Source organism: Brugia malayi (genome assembly GCF_000002995.4).
Source record: "Brugia malayi strain FR3 genome assembly, contig: Bm_v4_Chr4_scaffold_001, whole genome shotgun sequence".
NCBI classification, from domain to species: Eukaryota; Metazoa; Nematoda; class Chromadorea; order Rhabditida; family Onchocercidae; genus Brugia; species Brugia malayi.
Window position 1 is genome coordinate 8,538,023 of NW_025062478.1, and position 19,884 is coordinate 8,557,906.

The 19,884-nt window shown below is 32.8% G+C and overlaps 4 protein-coding genes across 5 annotated transcripts; 1 reads left to right on the top strand and 3 right to left on the bottom strand.

Annotated features, from left to right (window-relative positions):
• Window positions 1-1,297: 1,297 nt before the first annotated feature.
• Window positions 1,298-3,711, bottom strand: Bm6926 (Uncharacterized protein; the record flags this gene model as incomplete). The annotated part of the gene is made up of 7 exons (XM_001901487.1): window positions 1,298-1,372; window positions 1,800-1,895; window positions 2,116-2,199; window positions 2,414-2,579; window positions 2,860-3,023; window positions 3,146-3,313; window positions 3,571-3,711. The coding sequence occupies 7 exons, from the start codon at window positions 3,709-3,711 to the stop codon at window positions 1,298-1,300; spliced, it is 894 nt and encodes a 297-aa protein (XP_001901522.1).
• Window positions 3,712-6,662: 2,951 nt separating this feature from the next.
• On the bottom strand, window positions 6,663-9,925 carry Bma-par-4 (Uncharacterized protein; the record flags this gene model as incomplete). 2 transcript variants are annotated; one of them, XM_001901486.2, is made up of 9 exons in its annotated part: window positions 6,663-6,699; window positions 7,115-7,350; window positions 7,486-7,741; window positions 7,938-8,124; window positions 8,505-8,739; window positions 8,868-9,047; window positions 9,335-9,430; window positions 9,581-9,700; window positions 9,863-9,925. In XM_001901486.2, 9 exons carry the CDS (start codon window positions 9,923-9,925, stop codon window positions 6,663-6,665), a joined length of 1,410 nt encoding a protein of 469 aa, XP_001901521.1. The 2 variants fall into 2 exon arrangements, with proteins under 2 accessions (XP_001901521.1, XP_042938085.1); XM_043082151.1 differs by lacking the exon at window positions 6,663-6,699 and adding an exon at window positions 6,994-7,000.
• A 1,791-nt stretch (window positions 9,926-11,716) lies between these two features.
• On the bottom strand, window positions 11,717-13,813 carry Bma-slr-2 (Uncharacterized protein; the record flags this gene model as incomplete). The annotated part of the gene is made up of 6 exons (XM_001901485.1): window positions 11,717-11,908; window positions 12,076-12,188; window positions 12,321-12,496; window positions 12,934-13,057; window positions 13,323-13,470; window positions 13,736-13,813. The coding sequence occupies 6 exons, from the start codon at window positions 13,811-13,813 to the stop codon at window positions 11,717-11,719; spliced, it is 831 nt and encodes a 276-aa protein (XP_001901520.1).
• Window positions 13,814-14,694: 881 nt separating this feature from the next.
• Bm4506 (Uncharacterized protein) lies at window positions 14,695-19,257 on the top strand (the record flags this gene model as incomplete). Its single annotated transcript, XM_043082152.1, has 15 exons — window positions 14,695-14,780; window positions 15,056-15,155; window positions 15,406-15,511; window positions 15,718-15,966; window positions 16,384-16,586; window positions 16,743-16,877; window positions 17,164-17,310; window positions 17,411-17,492; window positions 17,593-17,742; window positions 17,843-18,020; window positions 18,131-18,230; window positions 18,333-18,413; window positions 18,489-18,635; window positions 18,787-18,914; window positions 19,113-19,257. The coding sequence occupies 15 exons, from the start codon at window positions 14,695-14,697 to the stop codon at window positions 19,255-19,257; spliced, it is 2,037 nt and encodes a 678-aa protein (XP_042938086.1).
• Between the last annotated feature and the right edge of the window lie 627 nt (window positions 19,258-19,884).

Below are 19,884 nucleotides of genomic sequence, written 5' to 3' on the forward strand. Positions count from 1 at the left end.
TCTGACAATCCATTTCGTTCCAAGTAAATGAAAGAAACAGCTGTCCTTAGCGCAAATTCATACGATTTGAACAAAAGCAATTTTACTACATTTCCTGAATTTAACCAGAAAAAAGGCTTTAATAATAAAAATAATGAACATTTATCCACGAAAGGAGTTGTAATTATATTGAAAACCAAAAAAAATTTAATTTAATCTAATGAATATTTCAATATAAAAGAGAGAAAAATAAACATGTAATAAAACACCTCATGTAGTTTCAAGACTTCTTGCACATTAGAACAAATTAAAGGAAATATGAGATGAGAATTATTCTCGGAAACAAGCGGCATAGTTATAAGTAAAAGTTAAGAACAAAAATGAAGTTACAAGCACACAATACAAATGATGGGACAGATATAAGGTTGAAGGAAGCAAGAAATTTCAAATCCCTGCAAATTAAAAGCCTCAAAAGATTTCCAGAAGTAAGAGAATACTTCCAGCAATTCTACAGTTACAAATACTTAGCACGCTTAAAAATTTATGAAATTTTTGGAAGTTTAGAATCTAGAGATCCAACTTAAGGAACAAACAAAATGCTGCACCTTGCTTTAAAGAAACAAAAGGAGGAGAAACGGAATAATGCTTTTTACATGAAGCAATGAGGAAAGCTAAAAAAAATACGGTGTACACATAAATTTTACTCATAAAAGAATATGCAAAAATTTAGCAAATAATTTCAGGAATTAGCAGTGCTAAAAATTGAATCAAGAAGATGTGAACATTTGGAGCCAGTACTCCATAGTTGCTAAATGACTTTTTTTTATTATGTTTTTTTTTTTTATAATTTACTGGATGAAATTTACAGTTCTAAAACTTCAAAAATCTAAGAATTTTCATTTGATTTCATCCTATCTACTGTTCAACTTCAGTCTTAAATGTATTCTAAATGTATCCCAAAGAAACGTACACAAAAAGGAGATGAAAGTCAACAGAACATATAAAATATATTTCTAAATTTTAACACCTGCTAATAATCGCCAAAAAAATTATGATTCTCACTTCTTTTTGAAATATGCACCATTATATACCGAAATAACTTAAATTTACATAAAATAATAACATCTAAAATGGCTACTTTAGATAACTGACAAAAAAACACGAAGACTGGCTTTTATTATTTTTCAATAGAAATGGTAATTCAAAAAAAAGCCATTTTAAATAGCAATGAAATCATAAGATTAACAAATAAAAATACTTTGCTTTTCAAAACATTTTATTCATCCTCTATTTCTGTAGAACTATCACTTCCTCGCCTTCAGTAGATTTCATCTCCGTTCTCAACCTCGTTCTCGTCCGGCGGTGCAAATCCTTCTTCCGTTTCATACAATATCTTTAAATACCACTCTTTTAAGTTCCGAAGAAACGACAGAAAATTTTTTTCACAACAAAGTGATAAAATTATGAATGGAATCTTTTTTGGAAGAATCTAAACTATCTGTTCCAAGCAGTCCACAATAATTATGCAAAAATTTCACTTTATCCCTGCTAGGCTTCCAAAAATAGTAACAACTGCATTAGGTTTCAAAGAAGCGACAGATAAAGGATGGGATGAATTGGATACGCTTCATTCATTACTACAGAATGCTGAGTTATACATACGAAATAAAAAAAGATTCTCTTTTTTTGTAGACACGGTAATGAGTGACCTATGGCAGAACATGAGCCGAAAAAAAAAATGAAAAATACACAAAACAAATCGTAAAATAAAATTACTGTGTTAATCTGATAATTAAATCAGTAATAAACGAAATACATACCGCAATTACACGGGCTACATCAATGGTTCCAATCTGCTCATTGTCTTGACATATTACTTCAATCTGTCGCAGTTTCGAAAAATAAAAGTCACGTTCCTAAGAATTGAAAATATGGAAATGAGTAAATGGCATGTACTAATTATAAATTAATTATAAATTTTCATTTCAACTAGTGTTGCCTAACTAAAATTTATGTGTGTTCAATGAAATATTTTTATAATAATAAGTTTATAACAAATGGATAATTTTCTAGCAAAAAAAAACCCTCCAAAATATAAAACAAGAAAATCTTAAGAAATACAACAGTGCGAATAACCTTTTCAAGACTGACTATCACATTGTCACCTTCAGCTATCTGTCCCTTGGCTTCCTCCAATTCGCGTTTTAAATTCGCCACTACCTGTTAAGATGCAATGATTAAACGAAAGCATTTTGAAAAAGACTGAAACTCGATCGCCAATTTATTGCATATATTATATTCAAGAAAAAAAAAATCCGATGCAATAATTTCCAACCTAATAATAAACGCAACGTTGTCAATTCAGTTATGAACTGTTCTGCCCTTTATAAAATTTCATCACCAAGAAATAATTTTAAGGGATTTTCGTAAATACCTGAGGATCTACTACGGGTTGAATAGGATGTGCAGTAGCTCGCGCAACGGTAGTTGTAATAAGCGGTGCAGCTGTTCGAGTTGGGTTGTGCTTCCCTCCAAGAACTGGTGCCTTCCGTACTTCACCTTTATTCATAGAAGCATTTGACGCCGAAAGGGTTGATTTCCTGTTTGCGATTTCATGATAAGATAATTATTATATATGAAATGTTGTAGCAGAAAATCCGTAATTCATTATAATCCATTAAAAGTACTTTTTTTTGGCATTTTTTCTATGCCATTATACTCCGTTTAATGTTCATTTGTCTAACAAAAGCTTTTAGCATATTTTTTATAAACTTTTTTCCTAGATTTACTATACGTTACAGAAGTTCAAACAATCCTACTCAATTTCAGAAAATTTGAACAAAACAGTAGTTATTTCCTAACGAATTCATAAAAACCAACTTAACTGGTGGAGCTGAAGACTTCGCAGGCATTCGTGAAGGTGCATTGGCTTTTACATCAGATGGCAATGGTTCGCCACTCCGAGCTTCCAATGGGTCATATTCGTGCCCATCAAAATTTGCATCAAAAAATTTTTTAAACCACTGCAAGAACTCGAAATTGTCCTACAACAATAGAGTTTTACGAATTCAAGACTAGTGGTATCAGCATCCTTCACATGTGATCGGCGTTAAAAAATTTTAATACGTCATTTTTGCAAAATCTGTTCGATAAAAAAGTTACCTACCTGAAATTTTCCCTTGATAAGTTTCTCCACAGGAACAATTTTATCAACACCTAGTGTTTTCCATGACGTCTGCAGTAACTTCCAGTTACTTAACCAATCCAATTCTAATCTGCTGTTCCATTTCACCCGCCGTAATTGTATTGAACCAGGAAACAGGAAATCTGTGAACTTCAAAAAAAAAAAAAAAAACAGTAAACTGAGGAAATGATATTATTCAAACAATTCAAAGTACCATATATAAGATTTAAGATAGATATTAAGACTTTTCGTTCCAAGAATATTGAAGAATTCCCCACTATACAACTTCGAAATGAAATTACGAGCATCCGAAATCGTTACGATTTTGTTATCATAAATAAAACCAATTCATCATTAAATCACTTTCAGAAAAAAAGGATTTCGTCCAAAACTTCGTTTTGCCTTACTTGACAGTAAGCTGCACCCGTATGCATTTCTTCAATTTTTGCAAAATTTGACTGCAAGCAATCGTTTACCCACATGAGCATTTCATGCCGAGATAGATTTTCTGTCGTTGCAGATGTTGCATATACATTTACAACTGACATCTGGAAAATGAAATATCAGCATTAATATTCAATTTTCATCACTGTCCACTCTATACAAATTCAATGACTGATCTAGTTCTACTAAATCTAAACCAGTTTTCATTACATATCTAAATTGATACTGGGATGTATAATTGGAGCATGCTAACCTTTGCTGACAAACCCGCTTACTACCCTCGAAAGAGAATTAAGCTTCAAATCATAAAACGATCTCTGAAAAAACTGATGTGAATTTCCTTGAACATCGTTCCTGACCGTATAAGCATATACAGAGAGGAATTAAACAAAGGTACAGGAGAGAAGCAATGCCGTACATAATGCAACGAATAATTAAGAAATACTATATCCTTGCAAATTCCTCACTAATAGTTAGACTCAAATATCATTACAGAAGAAAGTCATTCATCGCTACTGATTGCAACTACGATACGTTGCCGCAATCTTCAACTGACTCATTACAACGATGAATGGATTTGTATAAAACGTAGGCTACGGCCTTGACCCGTTCCACTTTATACCAAACACTCGTAGTAGACCACAAGGCAGAGGATTACAAGAACGTTAGGAATTTATTGGTATTTAATTTTGTGCCGTATTGAAATTTCAAGCTAAACTGTAACTTGACTCTTCAAGTGTACCGAAAAGACACTGCATGACACCCACTAATATACTTACTACAAAGCTTTTTGTAAAAGCCTCGTGTCTGCTTTTGGCAGTCAAATCAATTATAGAGCCTGAGTAAATTAACACAGCGATGAATAAAAATTGTCCTTATCAAAACAGTTCAGAATTATACCAGAAATGGATAGCAGTGTAGTAGTAATTTTTGACAAGTAACAAATAGTGCTGTAAATGATCGATGAAAGCTGAAGTTCTTAGCATAAACGCTGCAGCATGGGCAAAGAATCGATAAAATATTACATTCAAACACAAAAACAACTAACAAAACGCCTGGAATAACTTATTCGAGACAGTAGTGATTTGAAAACACCACACTGCACTGGAAACACAAATCCACAAAGTTTAGACTAACTAGATGTGCAATAAAAATATTTACTACCAACTACTGTCACATTCCCTTTGCTTTTCTTTTCATTTGGATAAATTTCAAAAACTTTTAAAATTCAACGTCGAAATCGATTACACCTGATTCCTGATAAATCTATTTTTATTTATTGGTCCATTATCCAGCAAGTATTTCTTAGCGATAGACATGATTCGTGTCTACTGTCAGATTTCAGTTATTTTTCTAGCAACAAATCAAACAATTCCCAAAGAATAAATATTTCGCTAACATCCATTTCAAACAAACACTACAACAAATCCATTTTCATCCAATAACGAATCACTCAATCTATTAGCAAATTCAAAAATCAAATGTAACAAATAGTGCTATAAACGACAAACCAGACAATTTCCAAAGAATAAATATTATACTGACATCCATTCAAACAAATACAACAGCAGAGAAGGTTTTAAAGAGTTCGAGATAATGCAGTTAATTTTTGGAGTATCGAATTATTAAAGATCCTTTAATAAATGCTGATTGCTCACCGATCACCTGCTTGAAACAACTCGGCTATTATTCTAGTTCTGTTCTGCAGTAGAATCAAGGGAACTACCGCTTATTTCAGTTATAAATTACGGTGATAAAAGCAAAATGAAAGTAGCAATTACAAGAACAAAAACATAAGCAACCACAAACTACATGGTTTACATCTTGTTTTATTCACTTTTTTTGGAAAGCAACAAAATTATAAAATTACAATTTAACAAAACAAAGTAGCAGTAAAGGAAGAAATTCTCAAATCTAACTTGCAAATTAAAAGACAGTGTAGAACATGAACTTAACAACTTCGGAAAATCCATGCATTTACGATAATGATTCATCGCATATATTAAACAAAACTTTGTATTATGTTGCATATATTGTACACAGCTTTGTATTATGCAAGCTCTAATGAAAGTATTAAATTTCGTCATTAACGATCTAACAACTACCGAAATGCTTTCGAAGTAGTTTTAGTGGTTGTTACCATCAGAAAAGTGCCAGTTTGGTTCTGAATTGTATTCAAGGAGAGATAAGAAAATTAACAGTAATCAATAACCACTACCCGAAAGTTTTCGTTACATGCAACTTACAGATGCTGCGAAAATAGAATTAAAATGGCAAATGACAATTATGTCAATTCGTTGTTTGGAGAATATCAACTAGAAATGAAGTATGGTATAAAAATCATTACCGTTTAATAAATTACTGGTCAAAACCTATCATCCACAAAGTACTGCTTCACAAAAATAAAAACCGCAAGTGTTATCGAAAACATGACGGGAAAGAGATCATGTAAAACAAGTCTTTAAAATAATATCTGTTAACAATTTATTACATCATAGTAAAGAAATACAAAACCCAGAAACTGATTCCCTTTCCAATTCTTTCATGCATTTCAATACTACTACGTTTCGGGAGCAGAAACAATATAGAAGATTTTTCGAATTTCTGTGTCGAATTATCAGAATTGTCCATTACGATATCTTATTTTCGCTCAGTTTTTCGGTTTGATATCGACAGAAAAAGGAACCAAATATAATTCGAAAGCGATTCAGGATGTCGACTGTCATCATTGCATTTAAACCACCAACACGCTAGACTATCTAAGATTTTTTCATTTACAGAATAGCAAAATTCATGAAAATGCAGCAATGCAAAATTATGCTGGAATTCAGAAGTGATAACACAGAATACTAAATTTCGTAAAGTGATGATAATTACATGCAAATAAAACAACTATGCATCCATAATTTATGTATAAAATGTAATTAAATTAATGCCTGAGACAGACGACGTATTACAAAGACAATATATATAAAAGGAAAAAAAAAAAATGCACGCTACTTAAAGTATTTAAAGGAACACTAATATATTTCATGATTGCATGATATGACGTGGTTCATGGAGACCGCGATAAACCCATACACATAGATAATCTGCAATTTAATCATTATTAGGCAACGATCATTGAAAAAACATGACAGTGTTGAGTCATGCAGCGGAATAAACTTTGGTGACAAGGATTATTTCGACCAAGTTTCAGTTTGAACATTTCAAGTCTGAAATTAAATGAAATTGATAGATAATTTATGCAGTGCGTCAGTAGCACTTACCTGAATCCAGATAACAATGCAATTGTTAAAAACTCAGAAATGAAGGGAAATACGACTCCGCAAGGAATAGAAATAGTTGCTGTTTTTAAAAAGATGCATTTCAGATATTTCCATCAGCTACGCTCTGAATTAACCAAAACATATTTTAGATTGGTAACAAACAAGGATGGTCAACAAATCTATTTTACAAAGCATACTTAACGGAAAATATGGGAAAGAAATATGACTTCACACTAACATGCTTCGATTTCGTTTTGTGTCATTGAGTGGTACTTGTTCCCCAACATGTCGATCCTCCAGTGATGGTTCAACAATCACTGCAGAAAGCATATTTCGAGGGTCCTCGGAATACTGTGATCCACCGTCTTCTTCAAGTGTTGATCCATAAAGATGATCGAGTTGTACATATACGCTCAGTGGACGATGAGCTGGTATATTGTTACATGCCGATATTGGAACACGATATAAATCGTCCTGCAATATTCTTCACCTCTCAGTTTTCTTAATACCTCACTCATTACAGTATCTTTTTTAAGCTCATCCCTTATATTCATTCAATTTCTTCTACGAGAGAAACTTTGAAACTTTCAAATCAGAGTAACAACGTACGATATTCACTTTTTGCATATACCATTCGCATCTTCTAATTTCATGCATATTTATCCGTCTTTCTGGGTCTTTATCAAGCATGGCAGCAAGCAAATATTCCAACGGTTTCGAAAGCTCCACACTTTGCGGCATTTCCAAGGGTTGATTAGCGATGTTGTCAAAAAGGCGCATGATGACGTCACCTTCGAATGGATATTCACCACTCACCATGTTGTACAACGTTACACCGCAAGCCCAAATATCAACTTTCTGACCTCTAAAGATGAAAAAATAATAGACATTTAATTATGACTGAATCCGTATGTAATGTTTCTAGAATTATTCAATAAGCTAATATAGATTTCTCTTCATTATTCAAGCATCCAACATTTAAACGATAAATACCAGAAAGAGATGTCGTCGGGAAATAATCTCTAGAAACATCCTTCACGACAAACAAAAAAGAGTTATACCGGTAATTTTCGGAGGTTCCCGAAACGATTTCAGGCGGTTGAAATTTAGGAGTACCTTGAACCACTGTACACCAATCTTCTGCTTGAAATGTATCGAGCATTTCGGCTACACCAAAATCACTAATTTTGAGAGTTCCATCCAAAGCGACCAGAAGATTACCCGGTTTAATATCTTTGTGTATTATACCTGAATAGAGATTACTTTGCTAAATAGATAAAAACTTCAGAACAACATTTCCGGCTTCCAGAGACAGGAAACGTGTTAAATTACTCTTGTTTAGACAACAAAACCACTGTAAAATGAGCTAACATCGATATTACAATATTTATCGTTCTTGGAAGGGAGTTCTGCAACTCCTGCTATGACTAACATGTTTCACAATGCATTTCAGCTCTTAACTTAAATAACAAATAGGTCTATGACATCTTGTCATTCAGAAAAGTGTTTATTGCTGTATTAACTTTCATCATTTAAATTCTGCTTGAAGCTACGTGCAATTTTGTAAGTCATCTAAATTCATGGAACAAAATTAGTAAATATACCATGCTCCAAATAAGTTAACATACCATGAGCATGGAGATAACCTAAGCCATCGCAAAGTTGTCTAAAGAAATACTGTGCTTGATACTCAGGCAACTTCTTTTCTTTGGAAGCATCTAGGAGCTGCTGCATCGAACCAATACAATACTCCAATATCATATACAATTTCTGTTTGTCGTCAACACGAAAAAAATCGCGTAAAGCAATGACATTGCGATGTCGCACTCGCTTTAATATTCTCAATTCCTGCTCAACGTTAGCCTAAATAAAAGCAAGATTTTCTTGAAATAAACGACTCTCTTTATTTTAAACTTAACTCATCTGTTATAATAAATATAATCAGTTTAGGAACCAAATTCGACAATCTAAATGAAAGTGAATACACATACATGACCGTTCGGGATTTTCCTCAGTCGTGCTTCTTTGATGATTTTGACAGCTCTTCTAACTAAAGTATCTTGTTCCAGCACTTCTTTCACTTTCCCATAAGAACCTTCCCCAATTCTTTCTCCAAATAAATAGCCATTCAGTATTTTCGGTTTTTTTTCCACAAAAACTTCTTCAACAAACTGAAATCGCTAAACATTGATTCCTGAAGTTACTAACACTGAATGCAATAAAAATTACTTTCTGAGTTAAAACGCTACCTTTCAAAACTTCATATATAGGAGCTGTGGCAATTTATCCCCGTCGAGTAGAAGATGAATTAAAGAAACATCACGTTTAATTTGATAATGTATGCTATTATGATGGAATGAATCAAATGTAATTGTGGCAGAAAAATCACTATCAATAATCGCCATTGTTATATTAGCAAATGTGCAAAAGCATATATTTTTTTAAAACATTTACTTACTGTATCATCCGAAAGTGGTTGAAACAAACGATTATCTGCAAAGACACTGCTGAGCACTGCGTCGAAGTCAGAATCACAGTCCGGCGAAAATTCAATCTTTAATGTATATGTATTACTGAAATTCAGCTTTAAGCTTAATTTAAAATACTGAAACGCAATTATTAAGTGCTCAGAATTTTGAAGCAGTAATGTTCAGTCTTCAGTAAATTTTGAAATCATTAAAAAAAACTTCGACTACAGACATACCACTGGCTGGTCAACTGCACTTGACGATGGACTAGCTAATGAACTCCATGCACGTAAACTTTCCCTGAGGTCGTTCATTTCGGTTTCATCTTCACAATCGTCACCTCCTACTGTCATGCTCTGCAATATGATTGCAAAATCAAGTAGAACAGATTTAATCATGTAATCCAACATTTATCCATCAAAAGAAGTAAATTAAGATTAAATATCAGAAGAAATAAATTAAGATCAAACAACAGTTATTGGTATGGAAGAATGGTAATCTAAAATATGAAAACCAACCACAGTCCGCCATCTGGATCTATCGGACTCCACCGACATTGCAGTACTGACTTCCGAACTCATTGACTGATCAGCAGAACAAGGAAAGATGGTAAAGAAAAAGATTATAAATATCACATCACATGCATTCGGCCTGGTATGAGCGATCAGCTCCTGAAAATTACTAGTATTTTGTTAGAAAGTGAAAAAACGCCTTCTTCCTTCCCTATTTTCCGTTTATCTTTCCGATTAATGCACATAAAGAAATTGCTTTTTTATATTTACCACTTCGCTTGTAAGAGAAGAAATCCATTAGTGTATATTTTCCACCCAATCAAATCATTCCTTCGATATTTGCCTCTACAAAAAGTTTATTAAAAATCCAAGTTGTTTACAGCACTGCACGCTTTGTAGATATACTTTTCGAATTTATTAATACTACAATATTGCTACATATTCCGGAACAAATCCGTTCACACTACTTTGTTCCACCGACAAAATCCGAAAAGTTGTGGAGAATGGAGAGTTCGGATTTGCGCAGTCTCGATTTGTATATCGAATCCTGCTAGTTCGAAATTAAGGTTGTATAATTAAAATGTCTGATTAAAACATCACAAAAATAATCGAGAAATGACCTTCCCATAATATGAATCAGAAGACGTAATTCCTGGTCCCAAATCCTCCTTGTTTCCATCTCACTTAAACTCCCTCAATGAAACTCAACTTCCCAAGCACAGAGCAGTAACCGACAACTCAACAACATAATCCTGATTGATGCTGTCAAGTGAACAGAGGCACTTTTTAATTTGTTAAAAAAAAGAGAAGAAAAAAAAAAGAAATACCATCCTAACAAATAGGGAGCACTGGAAGTAAAAGTTGTTTACGACAACAAAAATACAGCCAACCGATGAATGACTGTGTCTATGGAAACATTTAAACATAATTCTTCATCTAACGATTCTTCACTTTTCGACTAACTGAAAACTTTGTTAGAAACACAACAAGGGATAATATTCAAGCACGCTAACTCCTAGCTCAGCTATAACATTTTTTCTTTTCATTATAATTTGTTTTAACTGGCTACTTTCTGCAACATTTCTCGCAAGTGTAACAAAAACAAAGGGGGAATTTTATCCCACTTAACGAACGCGAGTTTTAATAAACAAAAAGCACAGGATATACAAAACATGATAATTCATTGCTATTAAGTTAAATGTTGAGCAACACAAAATCGACGAATACAAACTTTTATAGATAAATTAAGAAGTATAACAAAAGCAGTTTTAAGATTCTCAATACGTATAATTGTTGACTTTATTTCGTAAAGAGAACATGAGAAATCTTATGAGACAGAGAAATAACTTACCAAATCCTGGACATCCTTAGTGGATGAAATATGCATTGCAGAGATGACATTATGTGCATCAGTTGTTTACCCAAAAACTTACAGATTACAATTCATGAACAATCTCATCCAAAAAGTAACAATATAGGAGAAAACTCTTCTTATATTTTTGAAAAAAGTTGAAGCTGCGAAAATTAGAAAGAGATGTTCCGTCTACAATTCAAAATTTTTGATTTGATTAAATTTCATACTCACTTCGTACATTCCCCAATCCGTTTAGTTTTTCCATCTAAAACAATGCTCCATATTTAGTATACGATACAAAATATCAAAAACGATTTCCAAAAAAATGGAGTCTTAATCCAGACATTTGCACACTATACTCTGAAATTCGATCGTACAGCACTTAGTCTAAACTTCATACTCAAACAGCTCTCTAAGGATATCAAATTCTACAGACAAAGATGCAGTGAATCATATTAGATGACAAGCAGTCTTTAAGCATCATTATATATTTTTTAAATTATACTTTAATCAAGGTCTGGTTCAATCATGCCTTCTTGAAGGCAATCGACAAAATTGCTGATGACAGCTTCAGGAAAACTTATGTTATCATTCAGAAAATCAAATTCTCCTGGTTCAAAAAGGGCATGAGAATGAGATCCTTTAATCATAACAATCGGTTTTACTTTACTTTTTTTTCCTTCGTCATTTTTTCTGACCTGAAATAGCTACCATGCTTTTCCAAAGTATTCAAAGCAAAATCAAAGAGAAATTAGTCTAAGGACCATATTATATATTATAAAACAATCTACATGGACAATTTAAATAGCAAAAAAAAAAAAAAAAAAAAAAAAAAAAAACGATTTAGGAAATTCTAAATAAGAACCTCATGTATTTTAAGAGAATTTTTCATGTAATCCTTATCATTTCTTAACGATTCTAGTCCTTGCAAAACCTCCATTCGTCGAATGCTAATTGACCTTCGGCCATAACCAACACCTTAAGTTTTTAAAATTAAGAACGTAGCCCAACACCTTCGTATAATATACACAGAAAACGATATGAACAATTTCTTCCTAAAACATACAACCTTCCTTATCCGTAATTACAAAATTCTAAAAAAAAACTTACCAAATCTATCATCTACAGCAAATCTAAACAGTCTATAATTAGCCTCTTCGTGGATATCAGATGATAAATTAGAGTGCTTTTCTAGATGATCACGGAAAAAGGCCGATGAGCAAGTTGAAAATGTACATCTCCGCAGTGGACAACCAAACGTTGCTGAAAGCCCAAAATGATACGATCTAAAAATAGAAAATCATTGTTAATATTTAAAGAATCAATCAAAATTCAACCGAAAAAAATAGGCTATGGAAGTCTCAGAAATTAAAAGACTGCATTAATCAAATTTTGAAAAAGCGTTCTTAAATTATTTTCTGAAAAACTTCAAATATGAATGATAATAACTTCATTTCAACGCTTTTGTAGCTAGAGAAAGAAAGCACCATCACATTTTAAACACATCTAATTATTTAATATCAATTTGTATAAGTGTGAAGAAATAATTTCATTTCTCAATTTTACGAGTTCTATCTTAAGCAATGCTTCCTACTTATATATTAAAGTCGAAGTAAATATACTAAAGATAACATACTGAAGTCGAAGTATAGTAAAGACAACATATTAAATCCGGGTATAGGGAAATTAAGAAATTTTGAACAATGAATAATTCGAAATTAACCCAACGTGTTGTTGATAACTTGCGGGTTCCATGTACATTTCGTTACAATATGGACACTGATAGCCCCATGCTTGACGTGGAATGTGATTTCGCAAAGTATGCCGTCTCAAAGTCATCTGGCTAGCTGCAAATTCTGAATAATTACACTGAGCAAACAAATTCAGAACAAAAATTACACTCTTAAATAGTACTTTCAAGATACGCAAAACTACTTCCTTAAGTATTATACGAATTTAATCAGTAGGAATGAAGATTCGCTAGCACAACTGCTACTATGTATTAAGATGAACTATTCCCTTGAAACTGATGCTTTTCTAAACCAAGCATTCGCATTGAATTGCTCCTCACTAATTTCTACCTTTTATGCTATTGTTTAAAGTGTGCCTTACCTGCAGCATATCCGCAATGTTTGCAAGCGAATGGTCGCAAATTGGTATGTACGTTGAAATGCTCATCATACGAACGTTTCGATGAAAGCTTTTTACCACATAGCTCACAAGTCCATTTCATCTTCAGTATTAGATCCTGATTATAAGCCTGGAAAGAGAAAAAAACAATTTTATTGTCCCAACAGGTTCTACTTATCTAAATTTTGGCTTTGTTTCTCTTTTCTATGTAGTACTTGTGAAACATCTTTGACAGAACAATAGAATATTGAAATAGTAACCAACTCCAAGGTCAGAAAGTTCCAATTCTAATAAGAAACAGTTATAGGAAGTCTTATTTGCAACTAGTACCAACCTTATCTCTTCCTCTTCACCACATGACAGTACCATAATATAAACTATATGAAAATAGATACCTTGTAATTTTTACTAACAAACAGAGGTACTTGTATTCGATGTACTGATGATGATGTCGCCGTCACAAATGGTTTCATTGCTTTTCTTTATTCTTAAAAAGTAGCTCTTTGTATGATTACCACAATCAAGAAGGATAAAAATAACAAACTAGAAGTTCAATGACTTAAAAGACATTACAATAATTAAGATATTATAATAAGACACATTACAATGATAAATACTTCTCGAAAATGTTTCCCAAATAAAGACGTCTACAACAATTACGTATGATTCACTTACAATTCATGTATTAGTGCTCTAGTTTTTAAGCCATAAAGATAACTTATCATAATGAAGACACTGTCATCCCACACTTTTAATTTGTAATTCGCATTTTTCTATTTCATGCTGTCACTCCACACTTATAATGTTTTATTTGTAAAGAAGAAGTCACGAAGAAATTTAAGTATGTAATATAAATCAAAAAATTAACCCTAATTATTATCAGAATATGAGTAACAATTACTAGCATGCTCAGGAGATTTCCTTTCAATTTGTGAAGAACTGAATTTTAATAATCTAGTGAAGTGAGAGATGCCAGTTTTCACCTCGACCAGGGCAGAATGGCATACGAACACCGGGAGTACCAGAATTCGGCTAGCAAGAAAACAACTTTAGTGATCATTGGTAGTTAGTTAGTGTTGAGGATGAGGTAAAGGTAGCTCTTCTCTTCTCCTCGAGTTCTCGGTCCTTTCAATGAGTTACTTCCGAGAATGCTACCTATGAGATAGCATATGGGTTCACTTTTGGTTTAACACGAAAATAAGCGTAGTCTTTTCCCTTCTGAAATTTCGTTTAAAATTTATTTCTTGTGGATATCTTCCTTGTTAATGTAATTGTTACTACTAATTAGTGTTGAATCTTAGAATTACTTCAAAAAAGCAGTACAGAAATAAAACGGAGAGGGAGAGTTGAGCTAATGAATATTGCATGCATTTCGCGTCGTTTGTTCTGTACACGATGCGGTCTCCGGAAACCGTCACCATCATTTTCGACAAGTAATAGGTATGCACATTCATTCTTTTTGAATTTTGATGAATACACTACCATCACAATTATTTTTATTCTTCATCGAGAATGCTACCTATGAGTTAGCAACCTAACTAATTACCATTAACTTAAAAAAAAACTTAAATACACGTGCAAACTACTTTATGTTAATGTTGAAACTGAAAATCATTAGAAGTTAGAAATTTTCACAAGGTCCAAAAATAAGAATTGTGACCCGGACAAGTCATTCGTCATAACATGAACACATGCGGTTTTCCCATAAGTTTCAGGTTTTTGTACACCATATTTTATCCGAAATCGCTAATTGTTCTGCACAGATTGAATAGTGGCGGTTTGAGGAGGAACACTTATCTGTTTCTGGTTAGGAGTGTAAGTTGAAGTGGTCATTACATCTTCTGTATGTTTTCCACATACCATTTTGAAAATGACTACTTTTATACTTCAAAGTCCTAAATTGATTTATATGACAATTAATACTTTTTGTATGGAGTTTGAGGATTATTTATTCTAGTTTCTTTTATTTCTTTTTTTGAGACCCTAACTAATTACCATTAACTTAAAAAAAATGGTGATTCTGTGCTCCAATTTTTTTTTTTTTTGATTTTCTACTATAATTCAGCTTTCAAAAGCTGCCAAGCGAGAACCAGCAAAGGTTCGGAATGTTCGGTGGAAAGATTTGCGCGATATTTTTTCACTTGCATATCCTTGTAGGAGACGAATATACAGTAAGTTTTGAAAGTTATGTGAGTTATTTTCCAAAGTATAACTATCTTTACTTGTTTTTAGTCACTAAAACACAAAATATGCGTAAGGAAAGATCTTATTAAAGGCACTTAATAATATCAGATTATTATGATACGTTTTCCTTTTTTTCAGATTTTCTTCATACTTTTATTTTCGAAAAGTTAATAAGATGTATTGTTGTTTTTAGCTGGTTTATTGTTTCTGGTTATCGGGAATGCTATTGGCCTCATTTTGCCTCGTATAATTTTCATGTTTATTGATATCGATGGTAATTGCGAAAAAGAAGGAGACGTGAGAGAAAATAAAACTGATGAAAAAAATATGTATTTTATTTTGGCTGCCAAGTATCTCAGAGTGCATTACATGGTACTATTCGGCCTTTTTTGCATCGCTGCCGCCTCCTATGGTATCAGGCATTATTGCATGCACACTGCAGGTGTTTTTATGCACATTTGGAATAATCTGAAGAAATATTTCATTTTCAAAGAATATAGCTATCTGTGGATTCTTTAATTTTTGTAGTATCCATTTTCAGTCTAATTTCACATAAGTTGATGAAAAAAGACATCGGAAAGCATTCATTTTACAGCAGCTTTAGAGTTAGAGGTTTTTCATTTGCAGATTAGAGATTTTCATTTCCAGTACTCTATTAGGTAAAAAAAATCTAATTGATATAAGACCTCTCAATTGCAGAAATGCAGGTTAAGCTTTTTATTTCCACTACTCTGGTAAGAAATATAAGCAAATGCAAGATGGATAATCTTGATAGGACCTAATCTAATTTAGGTAGGTGCGCAAGTATTTCTTGACATAAATGATTTTGAATTATAACAATTGGTCGTAAAAGTTCCAGGTCAACTCGTCATCAATAATTTAAGACAGGCAGTGTTCAGATCGGTTATTCATCAGGATATGAATTTCTTTAGCAAGAATAAGGTTGGCGAAATTGTAAGCCGCCTTTCAACTGATGCGTTAATTGTGGGTCAGTCGGTTTCATCAAATTTAACTGTTGGTGCGCGAGCTTTTATGTCTTTCTTTGGTTCTGCTGTTATTATGGTACGTGTCATCCACATCAGCTGTTTACTTTTTTCTTACATTCATTAAATTCGGAATCTAGAAATCTATATTTTTTAATAACAGTAGTGTGTTCTTAAATCACTCTATTACTTTATATTGTTGTTTGATTTGCTTTGAATGTATTTACTAGGATAGGTGTATACGTCACGAGAGTTATCTGAAGTGGTTACTTGTCTTACGGCGGCAATCATAACCTCAGGGTATTGTTTCGGTAATTTGCAAAGAAAATATACGTTACAAATGCAGGAAGTAGTCGCTGCATCTAATGAGGTATTATTATTTGCGAAATTTTTAATCTTCTACTACATCTTTTATGTAATGTTTTCATTCTTCTGTCTTCAACATATTGTTTGGCACGCTGTTTTCAGTTTGCTAGTTTAATTTTAGACCTCAAATGGTTATGCAGAAGATTTTAAAAAAACTGACGAAATTAAAAATCTTCATCTCATTTACATTTGATTTTCATTTGCATCTGTTATTATATTTGGTTTACTAAGTACAACTTTCCAGGGAAGGATTCGTTGGTAATTAGATATATATTTATTCTTTATTTGAGGTTGCTACCGAAAAATTTTCAAATATCGTAACCGTGCGGACTTTGGTTTCCGAATTGAAGGAATGTGAAACATACAAAAAAAGAATTCATCAGCTTTGGGTTGTTTCTTGTCGTGAAGGTCGTGCAGCAGGTTGCATGATAGCCCTGGTATAGATCATGTGAAATTCAAAATTTTTTAGCATTCATTTTGGAGACTGGACTTACTATAAAGTATTTGTTAAAATTCGTATAAATCGAGTCATTTCAGCACGAAATTGCGATACTTGCTTCTCTTTATACAATTGTATATTACGGTGGACAATTAATGAATATCGGAACATTGACATATGGTTAATTTACTTACATTGTTTGTGTTCCTACTTAACTGAATCGGATTTAATATAAATTTGGTTTATAATAAAGGACTGAAAAATGAGGAATGAATTTCAGGTGACCTTCTTGCATTTATTTGGTATGCGAGTTTATGCGCTCTTAGTCTTCCTGGAATGGTCAACTTTTACACGGAACTTATGAAAGGTCTAGGTGCTAGTGCAAGACTATTTGAGCTTCGTAACCGAATTCCTGAAGTACCAGTAAGAGGTGAGCAAATCTGATGTCATGACAGACAATTTAATCAGTTATATTGTTAAAGGTTTTATTCGAGTAGTGATTATCAAAGAAAATCTAACGTTATTTTCAGGTGGTCTGTTAAAAAGGAGTATCACTGATGGGATTACTTTCAAAAATGTCAGCTTTGGTTACCCAAATCGCCCGCTGTTGTTTACGGATGTCTCTTTTCACATACCAGCAGGCAAAACCACTGCAGTAGTTGGTCCTTCTGGTTCTGGAAAAAGCACAATTGCCAACCTTATACTAAGGTTTCATTGCATTACACTGCATTAATTGGTTATTATTTTATAAGGAGCTGCAGAATGACTAGTGGAAGTTTATGTCGTTAAATTCAGTAAAATCTCAAATTGAATTTTAGGTTGTTTGATTCTAATTCTGGACATATCCTGATTGATAATGACGATTTAAAATCAATAGATCCATCCTTCTGGCGGCAACAGATTGGCACTGTAGCACAGGTTTTCTTCCATTACAACAGCATAACTAGTTTAAGCGAATTTCTGCTGAGCTACTACCAAGGTGACACTTTTTCACTTTTCTAAAAGCATCAAATATTTTAGGAACCGATTTTGTTCTCGACAACAATAAGAAATAATATTATTTACGGTTCAAAACATCCAGAGTTAATAATGGACGTCCAGGTTTATTGCTTGTTTGTAATTCTAGTGCTTCTTCACTTTGTGTTCTGTAAAAGTTGAAGTCATTCGAAATTTTAGTTGGAAGAGGCATCAGATCTAGCAAATGCTTTGAATTTTATCAAAAATCTTCCGGATGGATTTGAAACCGTCGTTGGTGAACATGGGACTTCCATGCTTAGCGGTGGTCAACGTCAAAGAATTGCAATTGCCCGAGCGCTCATTAATGCATGTTTTAAAATCAAAGTTTCTAATGGGGAAGAGCTAAAAGGGAAGGAAAATGGCTATATTCAGAATTTTTAAGTAACACAGAGACATATGTTTTTGTGTTTTTCAAATGCAAGTTTATTATCTAAATGCAATCATTTCCTGATACTAGGACCCAATGATGCTTATCATGGATGAAGCAACAAGTGCTTTAGATGCTACAAGTGAGGATTTAGTCCGAAAGGCTATTTTAAAATTAATTAAGGACAGTAAAAAAACTGTTCTTATTATCGCTCATCGGTAAGGATGCTTTCACATTTGTTTTTAATTTTTCATTATTTAGGACAATATTTCACATTATCATCTCATAAATTCTATCAGGCTTATAAATATTCTGACAGAAAAAAATCAAGAAATAATGAAGGGATAAGAAGTTTTAGATTTCTAGGAGGAAATTCGGTTTTTAAAAAGTGCAACACCAATTTCTGTTGTTTGCAGCCTTTCAACCATCAAATATGCTGATCAGATTGTGGTTATTAATAACGGTAGAGTAGAAGAAATTGGAACATTCGATGAATTAATGCTCATCGAAGATGGCGTTTTTAAAAATTTGGTGGAAAAACAAGCAGTTAGTTTCAGTTAGCGGGTAAGTCGTGTAGCTACTGATCATGCACAGTAGTGAACAGTGTTAAAAAATCTAAGCTTGTAAATCGGTGAATTAGAAATCGGGGTGATATCGAGATATTCATCAATGACTTTTTAATAGTTATTATGTGCTCATTTTTGTTCTTTTTCTTTAGTTAGTGAATCACTTTTAGTAAACGCGGCCACATAAAGTCGGTGTCCGCAGATATTCATATCTTTATGTTTCTAGTAGCTTCAGCTCCTCATCAGTTAGAATTAAATGACAAGTTCCTTGAAATTGAAGTCTTCTGACTCATTTTTAGACAGGAATCAGTTTGCTTACACTTCAAAATCTAGCCTTACCAAGTCAAATTGGTTTTCAGAATAGTAGTTTATGTGCATATTTCTACCTTTCAAGTTAAAATTAAAATAGATGACTATTTTTTACAGCACTCAACATTACTTCTGTGATAATTGATTCATCAGTTTTGTAGTTTTAGTTTCCATTCTTACTCCAACAATTTAAAAATGTGCTACATTGATGATGTCATTTTTATAAATGTTTGGTTCTCGTTGTATTTCATGTTTCAAAAAATTATACTGATCTTTTATAACATCATTTATCAACAATAGTATACAAGTATTC